This window comes from Paramisgurnus dabryanus, chromosome 20 (genome assembly GCF_030506205.2).
Source record: "Paramisgurnus dabryanus chromosome 20, PD_genome_1.1, whole genome shotgun sequence".
Lineage (NCBI taxonomy): Eukaryota > Metazoa > Chordata > Actinopteri > Cypriniformes > Cobitidae > Paramisgurnus > Paramisgurnus dabryanus.
The window spans coordinates 20290130-20313446 of NC_133356.1; the positions used below are offsets into that span (position 1 = coordinate 20290130).

Sequence of the window (23317 nt, forward strand, 5' to 3'; positions counted from 1 at the left end):
AGGAGCTAAATGTGCCTCCTACTATCGGTCAGAAACTTTTTCCGCTCTCTCACATTAAACATCACGTCTGCTGTCAATTTGCTTGTGTCTTAATTTTCACGGATCATTTAAAACTATTATGAGCATAATGCAGCTGTACTTGGCTTGCACTGCGCCTTTCCTCAGTTCTCACACACTCTTGCGTCTTAATTTTCTCCCCCTCCCTTGGATTCACCCCCCTCCTCTTCACCTCAAGATACTGTATAAGAGAGTCAAAACACATATTCATAAAAGAGCAGAAAGCCATCTGGCTTGCTGGCATTCAACTGCTTTATATGAGGATTTAATGATTGCTAAATATTACTGTCAGCACTGAAAAGAAAACTTTAAATCACTCAGGGAAGTTCATCATATCGTCTATTAGTCACACTGTGCAGAGACATTTCACAAAGTTGCCAATGGCCGCAGTAAACCGATATTGTGTGCTCCACAATCTACTGGCACAAAGCAAACCACAGCCGTAACAACAACCACCGTAAAAGTCATCGCTGGTCTCCAGGGAGGGGCTGAAATATGTTGTGTATTTTAATTGGTGTTTAATATTTCAGGATAACTGCAATGTAGAACATGACGTACGCTCTTTGTTCGCTGCATCGCACCCATTATTAACTATTATTTAAAGTGCCATCAGCGTTTATAGTGCCTAACTCTGCAGAAGAAAGTTTTGTGAACTTGCAAAGCCCACAAGCAAAAAATAAAACAAAATTCACACCAATACTTTTAAAAAGCACTGCTACACAGCACCACCCAGTGAGAACAAAAATTAAATGTGTACCATGCAGATACCATCATAAACACCTTTACCACCCCCCTCGACAACCTGCACCTGACAGATGCCCACGGTCACACATTACACTAGTTCCTAACAGAGGTCAAAGGTTTCAGAAGTAATCCATCATAGGTCTTGCCATGAGAAAGGTCATGCTGAGGATATTTGAAAAGTTAGGTTTACCCTTTCATCTGTGTGTATACTTATAGATGTGTAAATTATCTTTATGGCTACAGTGGGCAGACTCGGTTCAAAATTTAGTAAGCTTCTTTGCGGCATATGGTCCATATAGGTAGCTGTCAGCTGATTAGGCTCAGTTATTATATGGCTTGTAATTTTTGCTAAAATAAAAACATGATAATCCTATTAAAATTAAAAAATTGAACTCAGAAATACACAGGTAAAAAGTCATTTAAATTAAATTTGATTAAAGGAGCAATCCAGCCACAATAATTCATATTTATTTTACGAGTAGGCTAATTTGCATGAATTCATGCGATGTGAATTGTTCAAATACGTACAAATATTATTCAAAAACAATAATGACATTCAGCCCATAATCCCAGCGTCACAAGGGCAAAAGCAAATCCCACAAAAACGTAAAAATGTACTTTTGCCTCTATATCGCCATCTCTGTTTGAAACATAAAACTGATGGTTACTTTACATAATTATCAACTAATATCGTCCCACGTAATCCAACCCGACAGCTTAACTTATAAATCATCATTATTATAAGTTTTACATTTTGAATTTTGACTGATCGCTTATGTACTTGGTCAATATCTTTATTTATTTTTAACCAAAAAATTACAGAATGCAGATGTAAAAAATGCTTTTAGTTTAAATTAATTATGAATATGTTTCATTTCTATGTGCATTCTGGGCACAGTACATTCATTTGCATGTACTATAAAGAATGTATGGTATTAAATTATGTATTTTTAAAGTATTCACATCTGGAGTGTGTCTATTTTGCCTTAAAATGTTGCATATATAGGCATCATAGTTTTTGTAACAGAGCCACAGACACTCCCTTTAAAAACAGAAAGTGAGAGCGATGCGGGATAGCATGCAGACTATTTAGGGGATCTGCCCTGGGAGGTCTTCCGTGAGGATATCACTAAAGATCAGATTACAGACACCACACATGTACCCATCACATCCCGTCTCATTTACATCAGCAATTTTCTGGGAGTTTTTATTATGACTCCAGTAGATGTGCACTGGCTTATCAGCTTTCAATAATGAACTGTCAGCAGTTTGAGTGAAACAATTTATAGTAACTGTATTGCTGAGAGTGCATGCCATCTGATTTTTCAGAACATGACACTGGGTCCATTCATACTCATATCCATACTGTATATGCTGTGAAATATGAGTCTATCAACACACACTTAAATAAAACCACAGTGCTGTGGCACAGCAGATAGCAAACACATTTCTTTTATTTTTTGTTTTATAGATACGCTATATGCTATTAAGCTTCATTAGAGGTGAAGTGTATATATTAAAGGTGAAGTGGAAACATACAAAGTCTACATCTCTCTATTGGCATTACTGGCAAAATGCTTTTAGTCTTTTTGTCTAGAAATAGAGAATGGAAATTAAAAAAAGAATAGAACAAGATAAAAAGAAAAAAAATTATGTGGTATGTAAAAATCTTTACTTTGCATTGAATATATATTTGCAATCCCACACTTCACCTTTAAACAGCATTTGTGTAAGAAACCAGAGAAGTGAGATCACAGGTGCTCCATACCAATGTCATAGGAGAGGAAGTCGGAGGAGTAGCATTTGGCCCCGTTGCTGAGCGCGGTGTCATTATGAGTGTTTCCCCCGAACACCAGCAAAACTCCACTGATCAGCACAGCAGAGTGGAGATATCTCGCCAGGCCGCTTTGCTTCAGGATAAACCTGGAGAGGTAAAAACACAAGCCATTAGTTATTGTAATGCACTGTGTGGGTGCATGTTAAGCTTACAGGATGAAACAGTTGGCCTGAAGGTCAATCTCCACAGGGTAGGTCAGATACGCAGATGGACGCCATCACTAATGCTGCACCCTTATCTTCCCACACCCACACAGATTGTGCACATATACTGTACACGCACAATGCAGTAAAATACTAGATTGTGTAATTATTAAAAACGGAATATGTTTGCGGTATACAGGTGCTGTTCCTTAAATTAATAATTAAAAAGTTGTATTTATTTCCCTAATTTCATTCAAAAAGTGAAACTTGTATATTATATTCATTCATTACACACAGACTGATATATTTCAAATGTTTATCTCTTTAATTTTGATGATTATAACCGACAACAAAGGAAAATCCCAAATTCAATATCTCAGAAAAATAGAATATTACTTAAGACCAATACAAAGAAAGGATTTTTTTAAATCTTGGTCAACTGAAAAGTATGAACTTGAAAAGAATGACCATGTACAGCACTCAATACTTCTTTGGGGTTCCTTTTGCCTGAATTACTGCAGCAATGCGGCGTGGCATGGAGTCGATCAGTCTGTGGCACTGCTCAGGTGTTATGAGAGCCCAGGTTGCTCTGATAGTGGCCTTCAGCTCTTCTGCATTGTTGGGTCTGGCATATCGCATCTTCCTCTTCACAATAAAAAGGTCAGGCCAGTTTGCTGGCCATTAAGAACAGGGATACCATGGTCCTTAAACTAGGAACTGGCAGCTTTGGCACTGTCTGCAGGTGCCAAGTCCTGTTGGAAAATGAAATCTGCATCTCCATAATGTTTGTGGGCAGCATGAACCATGAAGTGCTCTAAAACTTTCTGGTATATGGCTGTGTTGACCTTGGACCTCAGAAAACACAGTGGACCAACACCAGAAGATAACATGGCACCCCAAACCATCACTAATTGTGGAAACTTACATTGGACCTCAAGCAATGTGGATTGTGTGCCTCTCCTCTCTTCCTCCAAACTCTGGGACCCTGATTTCCAAAGGAAATGCAAAATGTACTTTCATCTCAGAACATAACTTTAGACCTTTCAGCAGCAGTCCAGAAGCGAAATGCTTCTGACGATGTCTGTTGTTTAAGAATAGATTAACACAAGGAATGCGTGAGCTACTACATCTGTGCATAGTGGTTCTTGAAGCACTGACTCCGGCTGCAGTCCACTCTGTGGGAATCTCCCCCACATTTGTTTCACAATCCTCTCCGGGATGTGTTTATCCATCCTCTCCAGGATGTGTTTATCCCTATTGCTTGTACACTTTTTTTCTACCACATCTTTTCCTTCCCTTCGCCTCTCTATTAATGTGCTTGGACACAAAGCTCCGTGAACAGCCAGCCTCTTTTGCAATGACCTTTTGTGTCTTTCCTCCTTGTGCAAGGTGTCAATGGTCGTCTTCTGAACAACTGTCAAGTCAGCAGTCTTCCCCGTGATAGTGTAGCCTACAGAACTAGACTGAGAGACCATTTAAAGGCCTTTGCAGGTGTTTTGAGTTATGCAATGGCGTATCGCTACGAAACTTGGTATGGTTCATCAGCAACATGTTCTAAAAGCACCTGCAAACCTTTAGGAAGGCGCCAACTAGTGGCCAAGAGATGTAAAGAAATTAATAAAATGTTTATAACATTTGATTCAATTGTCATACTGTCGTAGGACTTCACTGTACTGATTCCTTGGCTCATGCTGAGTCTGACGGTACCAAAAAGAGTCGAACCTACTCCCTGTCCGCCACTTTTGAATGACATAGCATAACAACTTTTTCAAACTCCTCCTACAGCGATCATTTGATTGGCTTGAATTTTAGTACGCACCATATAGAGACACTCCAGACAAAAAGTTATGAAAAGCTTTATGATAGACCAATCACTTATTCGAATAGCACATCAACGAATATGATGGCGAGCACGCCGAAATGGATTCGAGGCTGTATCTTCACAAAACTTTTACGTATTGACATGAGACTTGGTATATGTCATAACAGTCATTAACTGAGGATGCATGCAATGTTTTGTCACAGCGCCACCTAGTGGTCACGAGATTTGAAAAATTGTTATTTTTGCTTACTGTAAACTTGAGTCTAAAATCATGAAGGTGGTCTTGTTAGATTCCTTGAGGCATGCCGAATCAAACGAGCCAAACGGTTTTGGTCGGCCATTTTGGAGTTTCAGCTATTTTGAATTTTCTCATTAAGTATTTCACAAACGCAATGGCGTATCACTACGAAACTTGGTATGGTTCATCAGCGACATGTTCTGAAAGCCCTTGTAAACTTTTCAGCACCCCCTAGTGGTCAAGAGATTTGAGGCTATATCTCTGGATCGCTTTATCGTATTTACACCAAATTTGGTGGGTTTCATCACAAGCATGACCTGAGGCAAAATCCATTGTTTCGTCACAGCGCCACCTAGTGGTAACTAGATTTGAAAAATTTCTTATTTTTGCTTATAACTACTATAAATTTGGGACTAAAACATGAAGGCGGTCTTGTTAGTTTCCTAGAGGCATGCAAAGTCAAACGATACCAAACGGTTTTTGGTCTGGCATTTTGAATTTTCTCATTAAGAGTAGTATTTCACAAACACAATGGCGTATCGCTATGAAATTTGGTATGGTTCATCAGCGACATGTTCTGAAAGCCCTTGTAAACTTTCCGGCCCCCCTAGTGGTCAAGAGATTTGAGGCTTATCTCCGGATCTCTTTATCGTATTTACACCAAATTTGGTGGGTGTGATCACAAGCATTACCTGAGGCAAAATCCATTGTTTCGGTACAGCACCACCTAGTGGTCTCAAGATTTGATATTTTTTTATTTTTGCCTTAATCTACTGAAAACTTAGATCTAAAATCATGAGAGTCATCACCGATACTTCATTTTGTGCCATTTTTGGCTTGAACCCGATATCGCTGCCTGCAGCTATATTAAAAATATTAAGTTCATTTTCACAGAATGATCTGTACAAATAGGATGATTTTATGTAGAAAACTAAAACGGGCAAGGTCACATATATCTCTCAATTAAAGTAATGTGTCATCTTACCTTCACCCTTATTGTGTTTGTGTGTTTTAAAAATTAAGCACTCTTTGTCACTCTTTGTCTCTCTACACTCAGACACCCTGAACCCTGTAAGCGGCACTCTGTTTGAGGCATTGTGCATACTTTTCACTTGCTTTGTCATTCATAAGCCAAAGAGTGACAAATGCACAGCCAGGTTTGTGTATGTGTGTGAGCATGATATACTCAAAGGGTAAGAGAGCTTTTAAAGACAGGTTTCACTGTTAGGCCAAGGAAAAACAGCAAAACAGAAGTGCAAAAAACAAATATTGGGCATGCATTTTAAAAAAACTTTTCCATCTGCAAGCACGGGAGACATCATATAGGGAAAAAAGCTTGCTTTGTGCAAGGCAAGCCAACAGCTTTTAAGTGAAGTAGTTTTGAGTGGGAAAATGGAAGAATGTAAAAAATACCTCAAATTAACTTCTAACCCTGCTTCTTGTTTGTGTACCAATACTCTACAAAAAGTGATCATAGGCCAAAAACATTGTGACTCAGTGTCTCATGAGAAACTATCCTAAATGACAATGTTTCTTTGAGCGGGCAGAAGACGACCAGAAAACAAAACCTTTGTATTTTATTCCTGTTGGACTAAAGCTCTAAAGACTCACCCTTGAATTGTGCCCTATCCTCCTGAGATAACCTGACATTATTTCTATTGTCTCCACCAGCTTATTTGTACATACTCATATTTCAGCCATGTCAAACGGTCTTGATAGGCACAATCATCAGGTTAGTAAAGATGTGATTTCTGCTGAGTTGTGTAGAGATCTAATGTGTGTCTGAGTGGACAAATTTGTGTTTCTTTTTCTTGAGATGCTAAAAGTTATATAGTTACAGTCAGGGGCAATGCAAAAGATCTCGGGCCCTATGCATAGGCAGTCCTGATGGGCCCCGATGCCCCACCCCCATAATATATTCCAGACTTATCAAAAGCCCTATTTTCCTTTGGGGCCCTGGTAATCAGTACTGGTTTTACCCCCAGTCCGACGCCCCTGGTTACAGTGGTTATATAGCCGTACACAATTTTATTGTACAAAATTACAATGTTTAAATACTCACCAGGTGCGTGTGTGGACCTGATAGCGGTATAAGTGATCCACTAGGCCGTATTTGTTGGCAGGGAGGGCTTTGTATCCTCCGTGAACATATATGGAATTTGAAGTGCTGTCAAAGACACTACTGTGGCCATATCCTCCCTGTACAAGCGCCCCATTCGTCTCTGCTCTTGACCAGGAGTTAGTGCCTGAAAAATTTAGGTTAAACTCTCAGAAGCAGAGCCACTTCAGAATCACTGTCACACAGTAATAAAAGAAAGGCAGACACGATTGCTTAAGTAAAACGTCTTTGTTATTATTTTGAGTAGTCTGAAAAAGTTCGATGCAAATCCAGTTTTAAACAACACCAAGAAAAGCACAGGTTGCATTGGCCAGGAATCGAACCCGGGCCTCCCGCGTGGCAGGCGAGAATTCTACCACTGAACCACCAATGCTTGCCTGGAACTGAAAGACCTGGTTAATGCTATGGTCATATGCAGCGAAGCCACAGCCAGTTCCTAAATCACAATCTGAAAGGCAAGTTTGTTTACTAGAGAAAGTTTCAAAAACTGTAGAAGTGCAAAAGAAACAAAAAGTGACTGGAAAACAAAAACGATTTATGATTCATGAAGAGTCATGAAGAACCCCAGGGGCCCCAAGAAACATCCCTATGTAAGCATTGGTGGTTCAGTGGTAGAATTCTCGCCTGCCACGCGGGAGGCCCGGGTTCGATTCCCGGCCAATGCATCAAAACTTTTTGACAAAACTACACATACACTTGAATATTTAAACTAAAGTTAGCATTTTTGTTTTTAATGCTTAGGCAAGCTGCTTATATTTTTAGATAAAAAAAAAGGTTATACATACTGGAAAATCCTAAGTAATGTATATTGCATCACTCTAAGTTCTTTTAGTCATATTGTTCGCGAATATGCACAAGTAGGGTACACTTGACATCATTTTCACCATCTCTAATAAGCTTGTGAATTTATTTAAAGAGAGTTCGATAGATTTAAGAGTCTCAAAAGAGCTCAGACACATTAATCATTGTTCAGTCTCAGACACAAGGTTCAGGTACCACTACTTCTTAATGAATGAGATTGAGTGTGTGTGAGAGTGTGTGTGTGCACGTGCGTGCGTGTAAAATTCCAGTGTCAGAAAAAGCAAAATATTTCACTTTAATGAGACTAGCCACGTCAACTTATGTCAGACTATATCATTACATCAGCTACTGTTGAAAAAACTACATATGATACACTGCCATCTGCTGGAAGCCAGAGGAACTTTCTGCAGTTGACACAGCAAATGAACCTCATTCGTCTGGATCTGTGATTCTCAAACTTCTTGCCTCCATGTGTAGTATACATCCCCATGATTTCATGTATTTAAAAAAATTTCATAAAACTGGGGCCTCCCTGGCACCAACCCACCTCCAAGGGGAGACCGCCCCCAGTTTGAGAACCACTGGTCTTGATAGACTGTATAATGGAACTACACACCCAGTTCATCTTTATCAGGACTTCAATATATTTTACGCTTCTATGTGGATATTGGTACTTACGAATGTTATATTCCTGGACGTGGCTCAGGTAGCTATAAATGGGTGAATAGCCAAAAAGCACCACCATGATGGGCTCTCCGTATCTGTTAACCACAGTGTGCGCACTGTGTCCCTCCACAGCAAAATGTTGGGCCTGCGCCACGGAGTTGGGAGTCCTAAGGGACCAGGATCGACTGAGTATATTAAACACCCACAGTTCGTCCGTGACGTTCCCAGCGCCTCCATCCAGCTTCCCGCCAAACATGAAGATATCATCCTGCGTAGAGAACAACATTTTGAAGTTATTTTGGAATTTCTTTCTGTCCTAGCAATTGGGGCATTACATTACCTCTGGGCAAAAGTTGGACACCAATTTTCCTGCAAATGAGCACATGTTCTCCAGTGTAAACAGGCAATCAATACAGTGCATCTAGAAAGGACTCTATAGAGATCACCTTTCAGCCTAATGGCACTGCTGCATTTATCTCATTAATCTCTATTTATCTCTTTTGCATTTATCTCTTAAAATCAAACATTACCATTATCTGACCTTCAGCATGATATTTAAGTGTGTATAGTATTGCTTTGTGGTATTTGAACACTTTAAACAATAATGATATGTATTTATGTTAAGTCAGTCTTCCCTAATGAACAAACAGGTAAAACCAGGCTACACTCTAAAAATGGCTGGGTTAATTTTTACCGATAATGGGGAAATTTTGGACAGAACACATGCTGGGTTTAACTGACCCCATGCTTGGTTAAAAATGACCTTATGTTGGGTTTTTATGCAACCATGGTGTATAATAACCCAGCAGTTGGATTTAAACAAACCAGAATTGGGTCAATTTTAACCCAGCGGTGTGTTTTGTCCAATATTTACCCATTATGAGTCTAAATTAACTGAGACATTTTTTGAGTGTATGTTGGTTGGCTGGTTTTAGCTGGTCTCCCAGCCTGGCTTTAACTGGTTAAGCTGGTGTAGCAAGCTGGTTTTAGAGGAGGTTTGATATGGCACAGTGGCTCAGTGGGTAGCACTGTTGCCTCACAGCGAAAAGGTGCCCGGTTCGAGCCCTGCCTAGGGCTGTGTGGAATTTGCATGTTTCAACAAACATGCAAATTGGAGACAACAAATTATCCCTCCCCCAACCTGTGTATAGATCAACTTTGAACAAAACTTGCGTATGGATTAACTAGTTCTTGCCATTAATATAGCCATAGATGTGGGAATGGTGTAAAGAAGAAGTAGAGGGTGTTTTGGTCACTTTTTAGTGTAGAAGACCAGCTGACCCACAGGCTAAGATCAGTCATTTTCGCAATGTCATTTATCTATTTTGCATTAATCTTTACTATTTAGGTGGGTGAGCTGGTCTTCCAGCCTGACTTACTAAGACCAGCTAAAAAATGCCCAAAACCAAAAGCTAAACCAGCTTAAACCAGGCTGGGAGACCTTTGAAAAAAACAGCCGACCGGCTTAGGTTGTTTTTTGTAGTCAGTAGCATTTGTTATCTTTCTAAGCCCCAGTAACAACTGTGATTGTAATGTGTACCCCGGAGCATCTCACATTGACATATTACCAAACAAACTATCAACTTTAATATTCTCAGAGATTGTTTTATATGTCTTTTGTGTCTCTACGTCTCTTGCTTTCACTAAATAAATATTTAAAGAAATATAAACAGCAGTGCTGTTTATTGTTACATGAGGTGATACCCCATGATACATTTCATTTAAATGAATTAACAATGCCTCTACATTTTCACACGTGGCCGATTTTAATGTCTCATATTTCCTTCTTGTGATGCTATAAATATACTTGTGAATATAGCATAGATTGAGAAATCGCTGAAACATTATGACATGGATGAATGTACTGCTATACAGTTTTTGTTTGCCATATACTGTATATAAGTATACAGTTTCACTTAAATGAATATTCAATTTTCCAGATAATTTACTCACCACCATGTCATGCAAAATCTTGATGTCTTTCTTTGTTCAGTCGAGAAGAAATTATGTTTTTTGAGGTAAACATAGCAGGATTTTTCTCATTTTAATGGACTTTAATAGAGCCCAACATTTAATACTTAACTCAACACTTAACAGTTTTTTTTAACGGAGTTTCAAAAGACTATAAACGATCCCAAACGAGGCATAAGGGTCTTATCTAGCGAAACGATTGTCATTTTTCACAATTAAAATAACAAATATACACTTTTAAAGCACAACTTCTCGTTTAAATCCGGTCGTGATGCGCCAACGTGACCCCACGCAATACGTCATGACGTCAAGAGGTCACAGAGGACGAACGCGAAACTCCGCCCCAGTGTTTACAAGTCTTGAGAACGGGGACCGTTCCTACGTTGTTGTATGTCAACTGATATTAATTAATGTCTTTGTGTCAGTTTATTGTTTACAATGGTCCGCAAATGTGCGTTTTATATATGTAACACGTTACCTCCCACGTTACTACGCATTTACGTTAGGTCGCGCTGGACCGGATTTAGACGAGACGTTGTGCTTTAAAAGTGTATATTTGTTATTTTTATTGTCAAAAATGACAATCGTTTTGCTAGATAAGACCCTTATGCCTCGTTTGGGATCGTTTATAGTCTTTTGAAACTCCATTGAAAAAAACTGTTAAGTGTTGAGTTAAGTGTTAATTGTTGGTGTCTATTAAAGTCCATTAAAATTAGAAAAATCCTGCAATGTTTTCCTCAAAAAACATAATTTCTTCTCAACTGAACAAAGAAAGACATCAACATTTTGGATGACATGGTGGTGAGTAAATTATCTGGATTTTTCTTTTAAGAAAATAGAATATTCCTTTAAGGCCAGGAGCCAAAAAACTGCTCAGAATGAAGTCTGGGACCAAAAGGCACCACAGGGAAAGAATTAGAAATCATTCACAAACAGATATCAGAAGTGATGCATTGAAACCTCCTGTAGCTCATGAGGAGATTGCATCTGTCCTAGAGGTTCTCCACAGAAAAACAAGAACAGCAGGAATTGCAAGAAAAGATAAGATCACACATAATCCATATGCATACTTTCCTTCACTCTATGCCTGATGGTTCATGTCTTCACAACATACAACACATTTCCACTGCAAAATCAATACATGCAGAACATGTGTGCATTTTAATCAAACGCAGAGAAAGTTATTTTGAAGCACTTCTATCTGAGAAAACCATAAAGTGTGTGTTTATTTGACCTTAATGAACAAATATGAGACCTACAGTACTCACATGTGTCCATTGTACTGCTGGACTAATTAAAAAAAAAAAATTCACAGGCCCTGGTGGAGAAGCCAAACATTGTGCAATGGGAAATGCATCAGAAAAAAATCCGGCATTCAGAGAATCCTAGTTGTGTAGGAATTGCTTAATTAAACATTCTGCTCAGATGTGCAGGACATCACGTGGGTTACTACAATGAACCCCATTAATGGCTCTTAATATTTTAATGTGTTTTAATGTTAGACAGAGTTCAGTATGTTATTTTAAAGTCCCAACTCACAAAAGAAATTAGTGACAAGCACAAAAATAAGACTTTTTAAGGAACTACAAACTAAGTGGGGAAAAACACAGTTGCATTGGCCGGGAATCGAACCCGGGCCTCCCGCGTGGCAGGCGAGAATTCTACCACTGAACCACCAATGCTCACATGAGAGCTCATGGGAGGAACACGTAGGGTTGCTTTTGTAAAGTTTTCTTCTAACTTTACATGAATTGCTTCTATTCATCCCAGTACCTTACTGTTTCTTTTCACTTCCACTACTTTCTGCAACTCCATTAACAAAACTGCCTACTTTCCTTCTACATAGCATGTGAAAGCAGTATGCAAATGAGTAGTCCAAATCTTTAACATTGAAAAAAACAGGGGGCTAAAAAAATACCCAGACAGACAGTCTACTGCTTCTATTATAATTTTACATTTACCAAGAAGAAGGGTATATAACATACTGGTCACATGACAATAAAAACATTATTGATGCAGTATGTTTAAAATGTATGCATACTGCACCGACACGTAGTACCGTCAGAAAGTTTGTGCTTAATTTAATGCAGAACATACAGTTACAGTACGCAATTTTGGGCACAGGGTTAGCTTCACTCATTCAGAGGAAACATGTGGATCAACCTCATATGACCACAGGACTACGAGCCACAGAGCAGTCATCAAGCATTGGTGGTTCAGTGGTAGAATTCTCGCCTGCCACGCGGGAGGCCCGGGTTCGATTCCCGGCCAATGCAAATTAACCTTTTGTGGTCATGAAGGTATAAAGAAAACTTAACTACAAAAGAGAAAGCAGCTTAATGCAGTAAAAATTTTGTATAACATGTTATAAATAAATGTATAAATACGTTATGGACAAATAGAGAAGAAATAAGATAAGAGCTGACTGAGAAGAACAGTTAAAGGGATAGTTCTCCAAAAAAATTAAATTCTGTCATCATTTACTCACCCTTATGTTGTTACAAACCTGTATAATTTTTTTTGTTTTGATAAACACGGCAGAAGATATTTTGAGGAATGTTTGTAACAAAACCGTTTATGAGCCCCATTCACTTCCATAGTATTCTTTTTTCCTACTATGGAAGTAAATGGGGCTCATGATGGATTTGGTAACAAACATTCCTTAACATATCTTTCTTCGTGTTGTATGTATTTATATAGGTTTGCAACAACATGAGAGTAAGAAAATAAGATGAAGAAAACTTTTTCATTTTTGGAAGAACAATCCCTTTAAAACAGCACCATCTTGCTTAAGGAGTTCCTCTTTAAAAAGTGATAGGCTTGCTAGGTTGAGGCATGTGTCTCTCACTTTAACTCTTTCCCCGCCATTGACGAGATATCTCGTCAATTAAGAGAAAACACTTCCCCGCCAATGACGAGATTTTCCGTCTTTCCGCAACACCGCTATTTTCCACCAGGTGGCGCCCTTCCGCAACTTTTTAAAACCGGAAGTATTTTACTATGACAAGCTGCTGCATGTCCGTGTCTGTTTTAAAGATCGCTCTGAATGGGATCTCTATGAAAAGTCCGTCATAAAAATGGAATTATCTCTGCTTTTTGCTCAAAATATGGTGTTTTTGCAGAAACCTACCCATATTCAAAAGCTGATTGCAAAAGAACCACTAAAGGTAGGATGAAACGGTTTTTTTTGTTTGAAAGCAGAGGGTCTGTTCTTTCATTTGGTATATTGTATGTTTATATATTTAAAAAAGAACATTTTCTGGAAGGCATTAAACTTTGGTGAAAATCATGAAAAACGCTGGCGCTGGCTGGCAACTTTTTTTAAAAACGCTGGCGGTGAAAGAGTTAATAAGTTACAATGATAATTTAATACAATTTAATACATCAATATAGGTTATACAGAGGTGAACATGCCATACATTTTATTATTTTACTTTTTAAAAACATTAACAGGGACCTTCACAATAATTTTCCAATTGTAAACAGTAGTGGGCACTGTTGCTTAAAAATAAAAAAGGAAAGTTCAACTATTCATTATTCAACCAAGTAGCACTGAAAACGCAAATTATGTTAATGTTTTCTGTTGTGAATCAATGATCAAAGCTATTTTGCATATCTACAGCAAACAGCCAAACTACCCACAGAGGCATTGTTGTGTAAAGCATGTTGATCAGCTAGTGTAAGTGCTGCTTACTTTGTAGAGAGCCACAGAGTGTCCATAGCGTGCCATGGGACCACTGTTGATTGGCACCACATCCCATGTGCTGCTCTCCAAATTATAACTGTGATAAATAGAGAAAAACAAAAGGAAAAAAACAGATTCATTACAATGTGATAGTGTAATGTGAGGTAGAAAATGTTGGTTGACAGTGTCACAAAGCTGTATAGCTTACTTTATAACCATTTGGAAGGAACTGTAGTTAAAGGTAAAACCTCCAATCACCCACATCAGCTTCTCATGCACCACTGCTTTATGGGAAGCTCGACCTAGTGACTGTCCATCAGGCTTCACGTTAGGCAAAAACCAGTATGGCTCAGCAGAAGGGACTTTCAAAGAACAATCTGGACCTGAGACAGGAAAGCATTAAATAAAAAAAGACGACAGATGACAGTAGAGCGACATAAGATCCAGCATGAACATTATATAGGGTATATGTGGCAGAACTTAAGATTTTTAATCAATCATAGTCAATACATCAAATTTTTCCAAAACTAAATATTTAGTTTATCTTTAATTTTAAATAAAAGTGCAATAAATCAGACCCTAGAAACATATCAATGAGTTCATGTGTGCAAGAAGATATAAAATGGCTACAACTAAAAATGTACCGTGCTTAAAATATGTTGGCGTATTTGTTTAAACCGCAAGGTTAGTGCTAAACGCAGACGGACCCAAATGAAAGCACGTTTAAAAGGTTATCCAATACTGCCAGCTAGTGGACAGTAAAAAGCATTGCAACGGTTTTCACCATACTGATAGCTCAGGCGTTATTACTTGGTTATTTAAATAGGTTAAATAGGTCTCTCTTAAGTTTTTAAAGTGAGTGCCGCATTCAGAAATGTCACATCCATAAATACAGATTTCTTATCATAAAAATATAAACAACAAGTAATATGCATTCTCTAAAACTTTATATTTAAAATTTTGACTGCAAATGCCACACACGTAATGCTGGAATTTCCCACTATCTTCTTAAAAATGAACATAAATCAGTGACTCATCTTCGACTCGTGTCAAAGTGCTTTTAGGGCAACAATGTCCTCTTATAATTTATAGTGAATCTTTATAAAGCACAATAAGGGCATTTGTGTAGCACATCATGGTTCACGAATGTGGTATAAAGGTTACTAGCAATTAATAAAAGAGACCTGCCCTTACTAAATAAATAAGTGTTCCTGTAGCGTAACACTGCATTAGCCGCACAAAGAGCACGGGTTCAATTCCAGGATGACGCATATAATCAATTATATAGCTTGTAATGAACTCTGTGAGTCACTTAAAAGGCCTGCCAAGCGAATAAAATGTCAAAAGTAGGGCTGTTGATTAGATTAATTACTACAAATAACACGATACAATTGTACCACATTTATACCTGATCAAGCCAGTGTTGCATCGTAACAAAAGTTTAGCATTTCACATGCTTTCAAGCCTTGCCAATTAAAATATTTAACCACAAGACGCGTAAAGGGCCTCAACGTTCGCACGCTTTTTAAAAAAGTACCGAAAAGAGTTGATGTGATGTCCTCGTGACTGCGCGTATCTAAAGCCATCCGCAACTCAAGGCGTCCGACAGCACATCAATTTGCTACCTGAGCATGGGCGTCAAAAATGTGATAAAAACATGCCATTTTCTTTTATTCTGGTGTTTTATAATTAATCAATTTATTTATAACCAAAAAGTTGGGTTTACCTTGGCGTGTAGAGTACAGAGTGGGTGAATAAAGTTTAAATTATATGGACTCGGAATGATGGAAGTGGAATGGATTTGAGGAAGCAGCCGAGTGGCTGTAGTCAATGCTATAGCTAAAACGCGGAATGGAGTTTAATTTATTATGGCATTCCTCAAGTGGAATGGATTTCATTGACGGCGCTCTGACAAGTGAAGAGTCATATGCGCTAAATTTGAGAAAAAGTGATTTTTTGGTCCAATATTACTGGTTTTAAAAAGTGTGGGTCTTTAAAATAACATTAAAAACATATGTTGATATAACTTCAAATTACATAATTTTTACAGTGTATGTGGTATTATTTTACTTTTACAACTTAATTTAATTTCTGTACTTAAACCACAGACCAACCTAAAAAAAACATGAAAAGCACTGTTTATTTTAGTCAATTTGTGATTTCGCCATTTACATGCAAATATTTATGTGTTATTATGTAATTACTTTAATCAGTTGACTGCCCTAGAAAAATGTTAACTACTGCGTAACCAGCAGGTGGCACTGTTGATGAAAAATATTAACCTACTTTTGAAACAACCCTAGGCCACATGTATCATTAATAATGATGCTGTCATATGTTTTCTTGTATATAAAAGAGTAGCTTACTTTATTTTACACAGGTCTGAATTCATGAGACATTTTCCAATATCGGTCAAGAGTGGACAGAATGGAGATATTTTACACTGTAAAAGTAATGTGGTAAAACAACTTGTGTTCCTCACCTTGCCAGCTGTCATTGCAGACACAGAGCTTCTCTCCAGTGAGGTCACAGTATCCTCGGTCAGGGCTCCCACAATCATCTAAGCAGTAGGGAATATCACAGGCCTCACCTTTCCAGTATCTCTCACACTCACAGAAAACACTGCTGGAGATTGAGTTGCTTGTAGAACACCTCCCATGACCCGAACAGTTATTAGGGCAGGAGTTTATCCTGTACAGGGTGTATGAAAGAAAAACAAACTCATGAGATTCACTGCAGGAAAGAGTAACATTGTAACAACTGTGTTTCATAGTTTGAAAACTTACTATTAAAATTGTATATAAAGTAATTGTACAACAATGACTCGTTGTGTGTTTTAAAAACAATACTCACGAATACAAGATGTTGAATCCTGTAAGATTGTAGGCAGCGTCACTAAAAAAGTGCAATGTTGCGTATCCAGATGTGGTCACCACCTCTGGGATTGTTTCATTACCTTTAGTTTCTGGGACAACCAGGCCACTGGAAAAGCCAAAGTATAAAATAAAATGTACATGGCAAAGACATTGCTACATAAAACAGGTTTGCATTCATACCTACATAAACACATACAAATGCACACCAGTTTGTGTGTGTACCCATGCCCACAAAATACTCTTTTCAAATGCTGCAACATGCCAGCGGTCACTAAGCAAATAGCAACAGATGAAGAAATATTTTCTGATCTTCTAGAGAGTATAAATGTCTAAAACATCTCCATTCAAAACAGCTTTTTGGAAAGCCTTGACTAAGCCCTATATTTTTTAATAAGAAAAAGAATAAGCTCATATTCAGTGCTTTAAAGCTCCCATAACACAATCTGTTTCTGCATATCTGATGTTAATCTGGAGTACCCAGAGTAGTATTACATCCTTTATGTCTATGAAGATTTAGTTTACTCAGATTTATAAAGGCAGATCAGCTCTAGCGATTCTTTCCGATAACTGAAAAATTCAGATGGAGGAGTTACGAGCTGCGGGAGGAGCGAGTCAAGAGCCAAGCAACACTTTAAACAACACTGTTTAACTAATGATTCACTACATGTTCGGGCCATTTACATTATATGCACTTATGCGCCGATTTCCAACATAACACAGAAGTCTTACTTACTGCATGCAATTCATGACCCGGTTGGGATTTTTCAACGAAATCCAGTGTTAAACAATCACACATGCAAAACCTCTGCTACCCCAGATAAACAAACTATATCCATTGTTTCCATAATGCTGGCTTTCTTCTCCTTACATCCAAAAACATACTTCTTCTCTCATGCCATTAAGTCTTGATATAAAACAAAGTTGTCGTGTGAACTGATGACTGTGACTTGTAGCGTCCTCGGTTTTCGCTCTCCCGCTGATTGACGTGTGAGCGAGCCTTTACGGGGGAAGTGCCCATAAAAAGAAATAATACGTATGGCTTACCCCTGAAACGTCAGCTGGACCCGTTTTCGAAAAAAACTTTCCGAAACTTGTACGAACCTCAAGTGCATTCGGCACAGAAATACTCGGTAACATGTCCAACTGCTTTTTTGACACTATGCCTATATTTAGCATGGGGAAACCAACTCTTAAACTTTGTTAATAAGTCAGAATGTATGAAATACAGTTGAACCCACTTTAACAAAACTGGACTCTCAGACACACCACAGAACATAGAGATGCAATGAGCCAGACACTGCCTATAAACACGGATGCAGACAAACTGCAAAGATTTCAATGACAAGAATAGTGAAGGTTTTTTAATATGTTATTGCATTAATCTAAAAAATCTAACTGTTTACAAAAAGAACACTAAAAGATTTATTAACACATTCTGTTATTTTGTATATCAGTGATCTCACCTGAAAACTGCTACCAATGGTGCGTATATTGAGTCTCCATCAAAGACATACATGTGGTCCCAACTGCATTCTGTGGCAAAATGGTTGAACCTCAACCTAAGGACAGCATTTGGGCTAAAAAAGATCCAAATCACAATGTGTTTATTGAGAATGTGTAATAAATAACACACAACCCTTCAAACAAATCTGATTTTATGCAATGTTATCAAAAATGCAAGATAAGTTCAAAATGAAATAGAAAAACAAACCATTTGACCTGATTAAGCAATACTTACAATCCCTCAATGAGCCAAGTACACTTCGTCTTGTACTTATAGTTAACTGGTCCATCAGTAAGTGATCCCGATGATTCTGTCAACCTGTCAAAAAAAAAAAACATAAAGATGACTGTAAACTACAATGTAACTACAATAAACTGGACTACTTTTTTATTTCTAAACAATCATGAATTCCGTTTCATTCAGTGGCGGCTCGTGAATGCTCATCTGAGGGGCGCAAATTCAAAATATGTGTTCAAAGTGTCATGTGTGTTGCTTGTGTTTTCAAAATATGTGTTCAAAGTGTCATGTGAACCATGTGCATCACGTGTTTTGTCAAAATAAGTGCCTGATGTACACGCGTCAAAACCGTTTATGATAAAAGAGACGCTCACGTTCACAAAATACACGCAAGACACTCCCTTAACACTAAACTCTGATTACGCATGAGATTATGTGAGTGTTTGGCAGCAGGCACTTATTTTGACAAAACACGTGATGCTCATAGGATCACTCGACGCGCAGAACACATATTTTGAAAATTACGAACCACACACAACGGGCTAAATACATGTTGTGACGAACTTCGCATTGAGCGCCCTCATAAAAAAAAAGAAGTCACCGGCCACCACTGGTTTCATTTTGGACTCTATTTGCAGAAAAGTCAGTCCAAAAAATCTTTTTAATCTAATACACTTGCTTCAATCTAAGTCATTAGTAAAAACAGCAATACCTGAATTGGGTATGTTCAATAGAAGACAAGGTTGAGCAAATTATTAAATGCATTAAAACATACGTATCTACAAAATAATACAAAATGAGTAAAAATTTATATATTGACTGCACAGTGGGCCCAGAAAAATTCTGCTACTTCAGTGCTGCAGGGCCCAGTGTTGCCATTGTGAACACAATCCCCATGTGCCAGTAACCCATCCATGTGACACTGGAACAACCACTTGTTCATGATTAATTCCCTCCGTTCCCATCCTAATAGAGAAATGAGGGTCATAATCCCATTGGATTTAAAGTAAAATGTACACATTTGTTCATGTAGAAGGGCCAAGATCAGAATGTGTCATTACAAGGACCCAGCAAGTAATTTTGGCTAAAACAAGGCAAAATTTGGTCTGTCAGTGAAAGTCTAATTGACATCTAAGGAATGTCCATCCAGGAATAGACGATGTGTAAACGTTTAGAACAAATGAAAGCAAACACATTGAACACCTGTTGACTTTGCTTACATGATGTAATATAGTAGCTACTTCTCCAAGCTATTTTGGCAAAAACGGCATGTAACCAAATTCAAGGTTATTTAGGGTTACTCATAGCCGGACTATTGGGTCTATAGTTATCCGTCATTTCGCTGTCTCTGTTTTTGCTTGCTGGGGAGCCAGTCACAGCAACTGCACATCAGTCAGGAGATCTAGTATGGAGATCCAAGTATATCACAAAAACCCAAAAGGGTAAATATATACATAAGAATCTTTGAAGAATTTTGGGCACAAGTAAGTGCATAATAACTGGCCTTAAAAGACATTGAACCATACAAGAAGTGGGCATCAAGACAATGGTTCTCTCTCAGTGTGTAGTACTAGTTTTATGAAAAACATCAATGGAAACATCAATAAAATCTTTCCATTGCAAAAAGAATAACGCTATTACAGATGTGGCCTTTAAAAATGCGCGTCTCTGAGAGCAGAATGCCACGGAGACTTCCGAAATTCTGCGAGATCCCGCAGAAGGGGGGTCGGTGGGGGACGCAGGAAATATAAAAACCTGTAGAGGGCAGGCGTGTTTCATGTAGGCCATACTGACGACAATGTGTGTGCTCGACTTCATGCTGAGCGTATACTGTATGATATTGAAGTAACATGACACGGATTATCGATGTATAGGCGATAGACTTTGATGTCTTACAAATGCATGCTTTTTGGCAAACATTTTGTTGGCGAAGTTTTCTTTTGCCAGTTACATAAACAGTCACATATTCTTCATAAAAATCCGACTCAAACGCGCATCATTTGTCTTATTTTTTCCGTGTACTTACAATAGAAGAGACGTGATGTATGATAATCGAGTCTTATAACAAAATAATTCGCGAAGACCTTTTAAGAGACCGAGCGCATTTACGCAATATCATTAACTAGTTTATCTAATTTTACATTTAGTTCATTTTTGCATCTGAACGTTTTAATAGCTTTAACATGTTGCGCTTTTCTGCATTACTGAACAGTAGGCTACTTTTTATATTATCATGTTTCCCTTTACATGGTATGAAACACGATAAAAAGTATGCAATGGTGTTTAATACATTTCACTGAGAATTTGTATAATATGTTATACTTTTGTACTAAGGAAATAAAATCATATTGTGAGTGTAAATATTCATAAATTCGAGGAGTTTCTGAGGTGTTTGTCATCGGCAAAATGCGCAGTTTCTTTGTTGCTAATTAAAAACCGTTGGCTATGTGATTGTTTAAAATTGACATTTTTTCTACTTATTATTAATTTATTTTTTGCCTACATTTACTCAAATAATATCAATGTGAAAATATAAGTAAATCATACTTCAAGTTAGGCGTAAAACTTACACATTTTTGATGTCAAATAGAAATAATAATAATTTGAAATATGCAATTATTACAGTTTTAAAAACTTAAATATATTACTCTGACCTTTTTAAATATATTGACTAAAATAATCTGTAAATGTAATACTTATATACATCAAATAATATATGTACATTTGACACAAAATATCTGTTCTATTTTTAGTAATTTATTTTCCAACTAAAAAAATCGCATAACTGCATTAAGAGATTTTATTAAGTTACTTTAATCATTTATTTTAGAGATACACTGTTAGATGTCGCTGTAGATTTAGCAGCACTGTACTGTAAAAATCCACAGTACTATACTGTATGTGTACATTACAGTACAGTACTGCAGTTCATAATGCATTCTGGGTAAATTTGTTTGAGCGGGAAAATTTTACAGTATATTTTGGTCTTGATGTAACCTTGCTGTAGCCATTGCTGTAATGTGCCAGGTGTACTTGCAATAATCAGTGAAAGTGCGCCAACGTCAAATCACACAGACAGAGGGAGAGCACAACTCCTGGCTGCAGCTGAAGGAGGACGATTGATTTCTGGCAGTTCGGTAAGTTTGAAATATTTCTGTTTCATGAAAACTTAATTTTTAGTTTAAGAATGTTGTCAATAGTTTGTCACAATATTGTTTTAAACGTGCAATGAGAGAGAAAAACGGTCGCCAACAAAGTTTCAATCTCCCTCAGAAAGTAAGCTAACGTTACACACAGATGTCTACCGCTGCTTTAACTCGCTTTACACCTTTTTAAATGAATATAGGGTTGTTTTAACTAAATTATGACGGTTTGGTGAGTTTATATTGTGTTGAAAGTGTGGTGACAATGAAACTATTTTTTAACGAAATGGACAAAGACAACCCGCCAGCGCGGTCTTGCGGTCCCAGCATAACGGTCGTTTATCTCGGCGTTTCATCCGTTCAGTTAGCGTCAGAGAAAAGTATGAAGTTCGACTGTTTGGTAAGGCTGACTCGTGGTTGTAAACAGATAGGACTTGACACGCCGTACACAGCATACTGTAGTACCGAACTCCTCCACAGAAGTGAAAACAAGAAACCTCATATTTAACTGGATACATGCATCAAACTCATCGCAGCTTTAACTTTGACCTAATATAATTCAGACCTGGGCTCATCTTAATATCAGATGAACGAAAGGGATTGCCGCGCTTATTGTTGTTGTTGTTATTATATTACGGTATATCCGCAAAAGCAGAGAATATCTTCTCTTAAGCGTTTTACACGCCCAGTAAGTTGTCCAATACATTTTTATGGCATATTGTTTCCACCACTTCAGATGCATTACATGCAGTATATATAAGTTTCCAAAACACATCAAATCAATGCACGAAAAGAGAATGGGCTCCGCATTTACGTACCTTTGTCTTCTCGTCTCTGTCATCTGATCCTTCATCTCTGGATGTAAAATAATCCATAATAACATCGTGTAGAAAACTGGCATCACCAGGATTGCTCAGATTTAGGCGATCATGTTTATCTTTAAAGTGAGCAGCTAGCTACTAACTTGTTAAAAAACTTTGCGTGAAATAGTGTTACACCGCAGCCGTCCGGGTAAAACATTAAAGGGACAGTCTTTTTACCTTGTCACTATAAATCGCTATTTTCTGCAGTAAACGAGACATTTTCAGAGATTTTCTGTAGACAAGATGTTATAGAATAATAATTTAAAAAAGACTTATTTAGATATTTATATATAATATATAATATAACAACTAATATATATATATATTTATATATATATATATATATATATATATATATATATATATATATATATATATATATATATATATTTGTTTGTTTTACAACTGACTTAACACTTACAGTAATGTTTTATTTGTTAGCATAGCATGATATTAGATTTAAACACTTAATACATTTTTAAATCAATCACTTTGTCTCTGCACAATGAACATTATCAAATATTATTAATGTTGTAAAATATATTGTTCATTGTTAGTTCATAATATGGCATTACCAAATGTTAAGGAATAAACTCTTATAGTAAAGTGCT

The 23317-nt window shown here is 37.5% G+C and overlaps 1 protein-coding gene and 4 non-coding genes across 6 annotated transcripts in view; 2 read left to right on the top strand and 3 right to left on the bottom strand.

Annotated features, from left to right (window-relative positions):
- atrnl1a (attractin-like 1a) overlaps nt 1-23317 on the bottom strand; it is a 273803-nt gene that overhangs the window by 224284 nt on the left and 26202 nt on the right. For both annotated transcript variants that reach the window (XR_010547040.1, XM_065296956.1), the window contains 9 exons: nt 18698-18781; nt 18423-18536; nt 16937-17065; nt 16566-16774; nt 14292-14466; nt 14093-14180; nt 8440-8695; nt 6904-7087; nt 2570-2724 (listed from right to left, as the gene is read on the bottom strand). Coding sequence is in view for 1 of the 2 variants with exons in the window: in XM_065296956.1 (XP_065153028.1) it covers nt 2570-2724; nt 6904-7087; nt 8440-8695; nt 14093-14180; nt 14292-14466; nt 16566-16774; nt 16937-17065; nt 18423-18536; nt 18698-18781 (1394 nt within the window). In the remaining variant the exon portion in view is untranslated. The remainder of the gene's footprint in view (nt 1-2569; nt 2725-6903; nt 7088-8439; nt 8696-14092; nt 14181-14291; nt 14467-16565; nt 16775-16936; nt 17066-18422; nt 18537-18697; nt 18782-23317) is intronic.
- trnag-gcc (transfer RNA glycine (anticodon GCC)) lies at nt 7263-7333 on the bottom strand. Its single transcript has one exon. It is a non-coding gene; the product is annotated as a tRNA-Gly (tRNA).
- On the top strand, nt 7555-7625 carry trnag-gcc (transfer RNA glycine (anticodon GCC)). The gene has a single exon. It is a non-coding gene; the product is annotated as a tRNA-Gly (tRNA).
- Nucleotides 12010-12080, bottom strand: trnag-gcc (transfer RNA glycine (anticodon GCC)). Its single transcript has one exon. It is a non-coding gene; the product is annotated as a tRNA-Gly (tRNA).
- trnag-gcc (transfer RNA glycine (anticodon GCC)) lies at nt 12604-12674 on the top strand. Its single transcript has one exon. It is a non-coding gene; the product is annotated as a tRNA-Gly (tRNA).